Source organism: Rhopalosiphum padi, chromosome 2 (assembly GCF_020882245.1).
Source record: "Rhopalosiphum padi isolate XX-2018 chromosome 2, ASM2088224v1, whole genome shotgun sequence".
NCBI lineage: Eukaryota > Metazoa > Arthropoda > Insecta > Hemiptera > Aphididae > Rhopalosiphum > Rhopalosiphum padi.
Genome location: NC_083598.1, coordinates 15,560,262 through 15,572,759, shown reverse-complemented (window position 1 = coordinate 15,572,759; position 12,498 = coordinate 15,560,262). Strand labels below are relative to the sequence as shown.

At 23.5% G+C, this 12,498-nt stretch overlaps 2 protein-coding genes across 10 annotated transcripts in view; both read right to left on the bottom strand.

Moving 5' to 3' along the window:
• Window positions 1–2,648, bottom strand: part of LOC132923049 (uncharacterized) — a 225,397-nt gene extending 222,749 nt beyond the window's left edge. Inside the window, exon 1 of the mRNA XM_060986847.1 lies at window positions 2,638–2,648. The gene's annotated coding sequence lies outside the window, so the exon portion shown is untranslated. The remainder of the gene's footprint in view (window positions 1–2,637) is intronic.
• LOC132923052 (aquaporin AQPAe.a) overlaps window positions 1–12,498 on the bottom strand; it is a 478,481-nt gene that overhangs the window by 11,613 nt on the left and 454,370 nt on the right. For 3 of the 9 annotated variants that reach the window (XR_009661088.1, XR_009661087.1, XR_009661089.1), the window contains exons 2-5: window positions 11,898–11,944; window positions 4,763–4,959; window positions 3,073–3,216; window positions 1,005–1,214 (exon numbers count right to left, since the gene is read on the bottom strand). Coding sequence is in view for 2 of the 9 variants with exons in the window: in XM_060986856.1 (XP_060842839.1) it covers window positions 1,005–1,214; window positions 3,073–3,216; window positions 4,763–4,959 (551 nt within the window). In the remaining 7 variants the exon portion in view is untranslated. Of the gene's footprint in view, window positions 1–1,004; window positions 1,215–3,072; window positions 3,217–4,762; window positions 4,960–5,185; window positions 5,273–5,736; window positions 5,884–11,897; window positions 12,063–12,498 lie in introns of those variants that run through there. The other 6 variants (XR_009661085.1, XM_060986856.1, XM_060986855.1 and 3 more) reach the window with 4 other exon arrangements.

Sequence of the window (12,498 nt, the reverse complement as noted above, 5' to 3'; positions counted from 1 at the left end):
TATGTAAGTGTATTTATTTAACTAATCTAACTTTATACGGAAAATAAATACAAGTTTAACAATTAAACAAAAAGTGAATCATAAGATCCCCGCGGTTAAGTAATTGTTTTGTGAAGGCGTTTGATTAAAAAAGATCGAAAACAAAAGCAAAGTCAACTAGTGGCACAATATATTCCTATCTTACAATATGAATATCCTTGTGAATTTGAGGTTAAAAGAGCGAATGTCTTTTGTTATATTCTTTGTTAAAGTTATTCTGCTATAGGCATAGTGTATTCATAGTGACTTACATTAGTAATATTCTTTTTTTTTTCATTTAATCTGTCTCCGTATAACCCTAGGTATTAAAACTCCACTTGTGAAATATAACTACCTCTACTTGTCCTGCAGGTATCACGTAGGTACATAAATTTGAAGGATATTCTACTTGGAAATAAATTTTTAATTTAAAAAAATGAATTTGAAACAAATACCAGAATGCAGTCTTTCCTTGTTTTCACTCTACTGATATTTCAAAACTAATAATTAATTTTAGTTTTTTAGTATTTACTTGACATAAATAATTGTATTTATATTGTTTAAGAAAATTATAAATTTAAATAGCAAACAAATGTAAATAAAATAGGTAGTAACTATACAAATAAAATTAAAAACCATTCAGCCAAAAAAAGAGAAAATACTTAACTGCCGGAATTACAAGTCTAATCGTTTAATTAGAACTCTGACTCCACAAACCACTCCATCGTTTAAGTAAATCTACTCAACAGTTTCAACCTTATTTAATATCTCTTTGCAGTTAATATACATATTATACGTATTTGTTAACTGTTATGTTAAATACAATAACCAAGGGTTAAATAAAATGAGAAAATTAAATTAAAACCAAGAAAAAAATTTGTCAAAACTACTTGGCATACTAAAACGAATATATGAAATACATGAGATACGTATTTAAGGTCTTAATTTAGATAATTAAAAGTATATAGAGTATGTTTATTACTTACCGCTGCTAAATGGGCGGCAGCAATGGTCAGACCTATAGAAATGGATGGCGTAACTATGTTGCTTCGGTTGGCTTCATCACAAACCGAGTGAATAACCAAGACTAGAATAAGGGTAATGAATGCTTCTACAACAAATCCTTGTCCGGGTTGAAGCAAAGTGTTTACGGCTGTTTTACCTAAACCTTTAGTTACTGCGTCTGGAGTAACGAACTAATAAAAAAAAAAAAAAAACAAATGAAAATGAAAATGAAATATATTGTATCAACCAATCCTTAATCTTAAAATAAAGTATTATAGTTTTAAAAAAAGAGTGAATACGACATATTATTTTAGTAGCGTTCATATAATTTTACAGAATGATGAATTAGATTGTACAAGTATTTGTTTTAATGCTTCTGTTTGAAAACTGTATTACCTACATTATATTAATATATATTCAAATCTAAAATTAAATCCTTTCAAATCACGAGCAAATTGTAATTTATATAATATTGCATGCATGAACAAAAGTCAATAACATCGCTTATGAAACACCACATTAAAATTTAATGCAGTAATTACTAATTAAGAATTGTAATGTGTTCAGTCTTCAGTGGTTATTTTTTGTGGTTATATAAATATAATTTAAGTACATTCATTAAATTAACAACATAATAATTATAATCTAATAGATTCTTATAATCATATCAATAAATTGTCAATAATGCAAAGACATTACAGACACTGGTTTGTATTGAAATATGGTATAGAAGAACCTCTATTATCCGAACTACAATTAGCGTATCCGAACGTTCTGTTATCCGAACATTATTAAGACTCGTATCCGCGATTTGGCTGCAAAAAAGCGCGTTGCAGTTCATCATCAAATAAAAATCGATAATTTTGTCAAAAAATATAACAAACATTATAAGTTCCTATATGTATGTAATGTATTTCAAATAATGTAATAAAATATTAATAATAATAAATATATACATTTAATATGTATGTACATATTATAAAATATTAAACTGTGTTTAAAAAAAAAAAATTTTTTTAATTTCCAATATCCGAACTTTTGCATATCTGAACAATAGGTGCGGTCCCAATTAATTCGGATAATCGAGGTTTTACTGTACATTATTTTTCTAAAAGTTATAAAGACATTTTATTTTTACAGACAGAAAAAATAATCATTGATATAATTATACATCATGTATTCATATGAGTAGGTATAATATAATATGTATAATATGTAATTACTTATAACGTAATAACATTGTGGGAATAGAGTTATATTATAAACCTAATTTTAATTTTACGATGACATAGTTTAGTAAATAGACAAGACAACTAGAAATATGTCTGTATTTATGAATAAACACATTATATGGATCTAAATGTGTTCACTGTGTTCTTTAATGTAATTTTTTTAAGGTTAAAATTCAATAGTTTTTATAAAAACTAAAAATGTATATATACATTGAAGGTTACAATTTAAGCATACAAATGTCTGTGATGGAAAATAGACAATTGTTTAAAAACAACAAAAAAAAAACACCGTACGGAGTTTAAAAAATTATATCATATTATACTCAGGGCCGCATTTAAAATTTTGATACCCTGTGGTTGACGTATTTTATTTTGCTTAAACTAGTACAAACTTTTTTTGTACAAGACATTTTAAATAAAAGACCAAGTTTATATTATACTTAATTTTTAAATTTATCCATAAAAATCGAATATATATAAATACATCACGTTATATTACGTATATTAAAACGATAAAAAAAATTCATAGAAATGTAAAACTTCCTAATTTCACTTGAATTGTGGCAATAGCACACTCTGACCACCTTTTAAATAATTTATACTTTTTTTTACAACTACCTCACTCATTCACTAATAATTAAACGGAATATTTTTTTCGCCAAATTTAAATTTAATAAACATAATATTTTAATATGTCTAATGTATCTTGTATATTATGTAGGTATACATACAAATATTAGTATGATGTATCTTTAAATTATGATTTATATACATATTTTATTTAATGAATATTATAAAAACAGAAAAGTTTACTCACTTCTAGAAGGTATATACCAGCTATAGCCCCCAAACACTGTGCAACTATGTACAGAGCTGATTTCAAAAATGAGCATTGGCCGCTCACCAAAAAGCTAACCGTGACTGCTGGGTTGATATGACATCCACTGGTCTGACCGAATATCTAAAATAGAATTTTCAGTAAAAAACAACTTCTCATGAATTAAACAAAAATAATATACAAACTATATAATAAGTAGGTAGTAAACACATAATTGTAATAAATTCAAATAAAATATAATACAATTTTTAACAAACTGTACGAATAAAATCAAATACATATATTTTTATACACACTATTTCTATGTTTTTGAAAACTAAAAATGTTCATACTTTCACGTGTATTACAATAGTAGGAACAATTGGAATGGTGAAGCATGATTTAAAATGATAAACATATTATGATCGAACACAATATAATATTATTACACTGGTAATATATTATATTCTTGAACATTTCCCTATAAATTTTCTTTATAAAATAATATAATAATAGTATATCATGCACATGATAGCGTATAATATATCATATTAAAAAGAAAAAGAAAATATTTAATTTTTTTATTTGATTTGTTTTGTTGTCGTCGTGTCCTTCAAATATTTTTACATTTTATAAGAAGTACCTAGATCTAATTGTATTTATTCTTAATATCCGTAACCATCATAGATATGGTTAATATATACAATTTTAAGGTAATAAATAATAATAAATGTACCTTATAATATTGAATTGAATGTTTATAACTCATTAATTTTATATTATAAATACAACTAATATATGTAATTTGTTATGTTTATACCATAGTTAATTAATAAAGAATTTAGTATACACAAAATAAATAAATTGATTTTATTTCATTTAAACGTAAAAATATAATTTCTGAATAAATGTATTATATTTTGTATAATATAAAACTAGCAGGTTAATTTTACAACAGTTAATTTGTCTAGAAATTTGACCATTGTATTATTACCTAATAATTTATTAGGGATATAAGAATAAGTGTGCAATTATTTCCCGTTGCCTTTTGTACTAGGGAACGGCTTGTATACGTACATATGAATCGGCGATAGCGATTGATAGCATTTCTTTATCCTACTAAGTAATAAGATTCTCGTTTTTATTTCATCGTGAAGTAGATATAAATAACAAACATTTATAAGCAAATGAAAAAATAACGAAAAATAATGTCAAATACGAATTAACTGTAGGCATACTTAATAAATACAAATTCAGTTATATAAATCAATCGACAATATTACAGTTTTTTTTTTTTTTAACTATTTAATGATTATCAGACGTATAGAAACTATGAGAATCTAACGATTTAAATAATTTATTTTACATTTATTCATAATCTTGAATAATATCAATATAAGCCAAAGAAAAGACAATAAGTTTATCATCAATAAAAACGTATAGCATTGTATTCGATTGTATACTTCGGTTATGTGCAATTTATTAAGAACTATTTTTTTGTACCCCCAAAGTTCTACACTTGTATTTGCACGTGTGTAAATATCTCTGTTTAGATACGTTCACTGTTTACACAATATAATTTTTATGTAACATTGAACTGTAATAATTGAACTACTATGTATATTGTATGTATATTATTTTCATGATCGATTTTAATTTTAATTATCATACTACACTTTATCATATTTACCTGTACTAGTGTTGCTATTGTGAAACCAAAAGTCAGAGAGATTTGTATGATAGCCGATGAACCTAATCCGTCAAGCCACATAATGCTGCCACAGCCAAGAAACAATAGAATAGCCGTGCCCAAAAATTCGGCAAACAGCATTCTCCATATTTTGTTATTGTCAGATACGTCGTCCATTGCTATCATACCATGTACAACTAAAACAGAAAAATAAACATACAGTTTTTAGAAAATAAATAGGTACCTAGTAATTAATACTATTTTTATCATATAACGTTACGATTAAATAGTAAATATTATATAGTATTATAACGTATATTAATCAAAAGAAAACTATTACAATTTATCAGTTTAAAATTGTAAGTAAATCGTTAAAAACTAATTACTTGAAGAAAAATGAGTTTAAAATAAAAAGTTCCTTACATAATAACAAGTTACTTCTCGCAGTGAAAAAAACAAATTGAATATAAATTCAATAATTAAAACAGAAAATGTAATTAGTCAGTTTTACCAACATGATACATACAAATAAAACAAATAGGTACCTACCTAATTCTATTAGTTTTCACTTAAGTACACAAATCATAATATACTGAATCAATAATTAACTATTTAACCTAACCTAACCTATTAAGTTTTTGGTTAAGCCAGTTACAAAACTTATGTATGTATGTTATATTGTTATAACTTATAAGCAATTGTAAATACTTCAGATAATGTACATATGATTGACAGAATATAATTAAAAAGAAAAATTATATAAATCATAATTAATAATTATTATTTTATTTGTAATATTATCTACATGAACATTGAATAAAATATGTTAAGCTTAAAAATAAACAACAAGTTCTAATATTTTAGCTTTTTAATATTATTGTTATACATAAAAACATATTTAACATACAATCATTTATCGAAGTTCTATATATTTAACTAAATTATTTAATAATTGTTATAATGATTAGTATTACCACGGCCAGTTATGATTGAATCTGTCAATTAAGTTTAACTTTTCAATAATTTTCAATGAAAAAACTCTATTAACCACAGTACCACACCACTATAGTGACTAACGATGGATATTCAAATGTTAAATTATTTATAGTTCCAATTAAGGTATAATCTAATTTGTATAAAAGATGTATTTTTATAGCTTTAAATTCCTTATTAAACGTAACCACTCAATTTCAATAAAAGATAGATAACAAACAATACTAAGGAGTTTAATCCTCCATAATACATTGATTACCTCCAATTAAATTATGAATTCTAAATGATAATTTCAATATTATAATAAAAGGACATTATCTATCGATCTGAAGAATTTCAGGGCGATGAAGTATCTTACATAAATTAAAACCAAACATATATTTTCGCAATCTCAAATCAATAGTCTAACTCAATTTTTATTTAACAACGAACAAACTAATACAATTTATTTCAACTGAAACACAATTATAATCACCGCCATACTATCCACATATTGCCGAAGTTCCTACTCATTTATATAAGCCCAAACCCGATTACCCTCGAATTTTAGAGACAAATCCTCAGTTTACCAAACAAACACAATCTTAACAACTTTATCAATCCTTAAATATGTACTAAAATTTAATTATTATTTACAATTGAAAATTATATTATAATAATAAAATTAATAATATAAACAAATACATTATAATATTTATATAAATCGGTATATATTATTATGTCCATGAAAAAAACCGCTACCCTATAAATTCAAGACCTTATTTTTTTATTTAAAACATTTCAAATTTAAACTACAATACATAGAATTAAATATATATATATATCATATTGAATTATTTAATTTATTGCGAGTAAAAATTAATTTTAACCAGCTCGAATCCGTAGTATGTTTCGTTTATTTTACAGGAACCTATTACGATTTTCTGGTATCTTTCTTCATTAAATATTTTGAAAGAGGTCCAAGTTAACTCAGAAATGCGTAGAAATATAAACACTTGGGTAGGTATTCAAAGAAAAAATTAAACAAGAAAAGATTCAAATTTAAACGGCTTACACTAATTAGCCATTTCTTCTACCATATAATCATAAATAAAACTGCTTTAAAATATCAAGTTTAGAGTATTAATGTAAAAATAAAATAAAATAGTATTATCAGTATTACTGATGAAAAATAAATATTCCACGAGGAATAAAAAATAAATAATTGAGATTTAAAATGAATGAAAAATTAACATCAAATATTCAAACGGTATATCTTCACAGACTTACAGTCAACTGAAATACCTCCAAAAATCAAAGTTGAATAATATAGAAAAATCAAACGTACTGAGGTTATTTAGTACAAACATTTAAAAAAAAAGTCACAGCTATTAAATAACATTATATTACATTTGAAATTTAATAACATTTTTTTTTTTTAACAACTGAATCACAAAAAACACATTCTAAAGTATAAAAAAATTGGCAAAAGTTAATGAAATTCCTAAAAAAACAACAAATATAATTTCATTTCAATTTTAGTAAATACTTTGTTTTCATGTTATTTATTTAATTTATTTCAAAACTATTGAGTAGTACCTGGAACATATCACATTTAATAAAGTACCAACCATAAATAAATTATTTATTACCTACATTTGTTAAATCACAATAGAATCCACAAACACTCTAATTTTATGTAAGTACTTCACAATAATTTTCTAAATTATTTTGAATGAACACAATTAATAAATGTATAAATATCTGTTTTGATGATTACTGTTTGTAAAAAATGGAGTATAATACATGCAAATCATTAAATGTTTTAGGATACAAAGGGTAGTATTATTTACTTATAAAAAAAAATTATTCATCTGTATTATATGAGTACCAATAAAATAATAGAAATATATAAGTTTAGTGATTTACTTATACTTATTTTATATAAATTAAAAAAAACTACCATTTCTATAATTTTAAAAACAGTTATGAACAGAATATCTAAATATCTACAATACAAACAATAATATTTTGAATCTCATTTTAATGGATTTATTATTATTGAATATTCTGTTTCATTTTGTTGGTATTTTTGGTCCCTAACCGAATTTATTACCAAAATTAATAATTACACAACAACAAAATGTATATTTTGATGGAAATTTCCTGGTGTTAAATGTTTTATATGTCTAAAAGCATATCGAATTCAAGTTTGATGTAGATAAAAGGTATATGAACATATTATACACCACGACCTAATATATTATAAAATGGTTATTACTTATTGAACAATTTCATAAATTAGACGCGAGGTACCTTCGAACATAGCTTTGATCGAAAAAAAATTAAATTTTTATTTGTTTTCGATTAAATGGGCTTCGCGGTCGATGAAAACAAAGCATTTTAACTTATTGTTCTACACACTTGCCATGAACATATTATTTTGTATCGTTGAATCGTTTATGTACCTACATATTGCGTCGTATAAATGTATACCAGGTGTGAAAAACAAATGTAAGATTATTCTGATACACAATAATACAACAAACGTATAGGTACTAAAACAACTTTAATTTTAATATTACATTTATAATGTGTCTAAAATGTTTTTGTTTTGTGAATTTCAATATTTTTAGTAAACTAATTTAAGGAAACACTATGTGAATATATTTAAATTGATAATTAGGTAAATACAAAAAGAACGATTCGGTTGTTGAATGACCGAGTGGGTACTTGCGTTGATTGTCTCATGCATTTTAACAGAAATAATGATGAACGATAAAGACGATGAATCATTGCATTTAAATAGTTAAATCGCCAATTATGCACGGATTAAATTATATGTATAAATATGATATAAATTAAGTTGAATATTAAGTTTAATTTATTTTGCTTATTTTTGTTTTTCGTGGTTTTTATAAAATTAAATGTAAATACAGTATTTTTAAATATTTATATTTATATCTAAATATTTTGTTTTATAATCAAGAATTATCTACACATTTGATATAAATAATATCATTTTATATACCTATAAAAAAAACAATTAGATATTTTTTTCACTGCACGGAAAAACATTGAATCATGTATAATAATATTATACTTTTAAAACTATGATTAAAAAAAAATATATATATATGAATATATATTAACGAGGTTACTGTGTAAACATAATTATATTAATCACCGGTTAGATACTAGGGATAACCTTACGAAAATTCAGATTAAATAATAATAATAATAATAGAGGATGTGGTCTTATGTGAAATTGACAATGACAAGCGACAAAAAAAAAATTGTATTTAGCCAAAAAATATATATGTCAAAAAATAATAAAAATACTACCATATAATATTTTTATGATTCCAGATGGCGAGTTTGTATTACCCAGTATTTTTTTTTTTTTTTTTGATATCATTTTCTGTGTATTTAAAAAAAAAATAAGTTTTAAATTCAAGTGAATAATATACTATATAACTTATCTGGCTAATAAATAAAATAGAAAAATTCATGATAATAAAAAGGGTTTATACGAAAGCTATGTTTAGACTAAAAACTTTTAAACGTAATGTTTTTGTTGGCAAGTTTATATTTAGCACAAAGTATATTTATATATATATATATATATATACATAAAATATATAGTATATACTGTATATGACGTGTTAAATGAAATCATGAAATCTCAAATCACTAAGCGACAATAATAAGCAGAATATATTGTAGATGCGTAGTCACATAGATAGAACATTAAGGACGGTTTTGAAAACTTAAACTTTTTGAATAATGAAAACGAATAATAAGAAATCAATTGTATTGATAGTTTCTATTGAAATAGTTCTATAATCCGTATTAACATAATAGAATAATAGACAGGTTGGAAGTCTTGAATTTAAATAAAATATGTAGGTACATATCTATGTATGGTATTAAGCAAAAATAGCTTATTTATAAATTATTATATGATCATAGCTATCGTTTGAATTAATCATTAAATATTATTTATGAGCACAAACAAAATAATAAAAAGATTAATGCCGCTATTTGATTTCATTTAAACATAGAACTAATAAAAGAACATACTAAAATATATTAATCAGTTGCCTACCTACTATAAATAAGAAACTATACTCTTAAAAATCTATTTATTATGTATAAACTTTTTTAAAATAAAATTTTATTATTACTACAGAATATGTTAATAAAATCGACTCTGCCATTCAATTAATGTAGGGAATTTAATATTCATATTTTATACATTTTTATTTATAATATTTTTCATTTTTTTTCTTTTAAACGGAATTGTAAAATTCCGTTACATTATCGTATCTCAAAACATCCGTTGGTTTTTCGCACAATTAGTATATACTCTAATTAATTTACTTTATACAATACATTGTTCCAAAAAGTATAATTAATTCTTTGGTAATGTGAAAATAAAAAAAAAATGTAATTGCAGTTAATAAACAGTTAAACACCTAAACATAAATATAATATACATTTATAATACTATATAACCTATATTATACAAGTAAAATCAGGTCAAAAAAGTGCCTATTTTTTTTTATTACTTACTAGGTAACGTGCATACATAGAATAGTACTTATAATACTACTATTCGTATGTGCAATTTGGTTTGTTTTGTTTTTTAATGATAAATAATTATTCGGGAGACGAAAAAATACAAAACAGATGTATTTAATTGTTTACAATCGTTGATTGTGTGCTTTCAACGAGCGAAATGAATTTTAGTTTCTACAATATTTTTTGAAGGTTGAAATATTCGTTTAACGTGAACAATAAAAGTTCCGTTGATTTGTAGTCACCAAGAAACATAAGAATAGTCCTAATGGACAAGCAGAAAAGTGTTTTAGTAACAGTATATTTAGGTGCCTAATATTTTGTAAAAACTAAATTATCCACGGAACAATATTTTCATTATAAGTAGTAAGTAGGTAACCTAAACGCATATAATAGTAGTAATAAATTATAGGTATATCCTAGATACCTATCTATTTTCTACAATAAAATATATTATACCTCATCTGGCAAAATGTTTACAATAACAATATAATAATAATAATACGGGTATTTCCATATGCCTATTACCTATTATATATATTTAATGTTATAAATTAGTTACTATAAAATTATTAATGGATCGAGATCTCAGATAAAAATAAATTAGAACAAGAATTTTTTTTTTTGAGTTTTCATAGTATGTATAATCCTGGACGAAATTAAATATAAAATTGAAATAGACTACTAACAAATATTTACAAATATTAATAGATTAAGTTTAACAACATACTTAGAGTAATAATGATTTTGTGTTAATAATTTAATATATTATAACTATTAGTGATTTTATTTTTGTGTAAGTTATTAATAATTTATTCAAATATTTCAAACATAATATAAGAATTAACATATTTAAAAACAAAACTTGTATACAAATTAAAAATTTAAAAAAAAAAAATGAATTTTCTAACTTAGTCTGTTATGCAAAATAGTGAACATACACAAGCTTAGTACAATATAAAATCACAGTTAATCTACATATATCTTTTATCTTTAATAGCTAAACATTAATTATTTTAAATTATAAATAAAAATTTTCTTTCAATTATTTTAAATAATAAAATATATAAATTATTAACCATAAAGAGATAGTACTATTTTTAAAATATGAAGATCGAAACTAATTTAAACTAGTCTTCATGATTAAAATGAACTTATGAGGATATAATATGAGGATAATGTTAAATAATTATTCGATCTTGTAAATAAAAATATGTTATAATATATGATTTTTTTATGCAAAATATGTTCTACCTAAACGTGGTATAATAGCAGTAATTTATTTACTAAAAGATCAAAATGTGTTTTTTATTTAAGATGTTATAATGATCAATAATTAATTATCATATTTACTATAGCTAATAATATTTCATACGACTTGTAATAATATTATTATACCTATTTTAAAAATAGGTTGTATTTAAAATAGTAGAATTTCATATACATTTTTTTTTTATACAAGCACTTGTATGCATTAAAATTGTTTATGACAAACAGTATTTTCACTCAAAAATTTTTGATGCTTCATAAAAATATTATAAATAAAATATTAAATCAGGATTATAAATAGTATTTAGCTTACCTTTTGATCTAGGCATGATTGAGTTTGTTTTGTTTGTATGTTAATGAATAATGATACTTTGAAATCTAACTACGGGACCGACGTGTATTTCACTATAGCTGGACTAAAACGCGCGCACTGAATTACTATAAAATATGTTTATGCTTCAGCAGCGCCAGCAACAGGTGTCACATCACTATATTACTTAAAAATAGGCGGGATAACCCTATGATGTATCCCCTCCATTGTACTTTATACATTAGCATATTTGATTAGGGATATCCCTATTCCATATTACGAAGTTTGGATTTTAGTCGGGCAAAACCATAACATGATTAATACTAGGTGGGTATACTAAGAATTTTTATCAATTGGGTATGAGGTCAATATTATTATAGCTATATTATTATGTTTTCATACATTTCGGCAGATAATTTTACCTTATCTGAAATAATATATGGTTACTCATCTTTTTGATTGTTATTATTGTAATATACGTATTTAATACACAGTATGTCATTATTGATGTGCACATAACATTACAATAGAATAGCTATAGACTATATTAATAAATACTAATATAAGTGTTTACGTATTTAAATCAACTATTTTTAAATTGAAA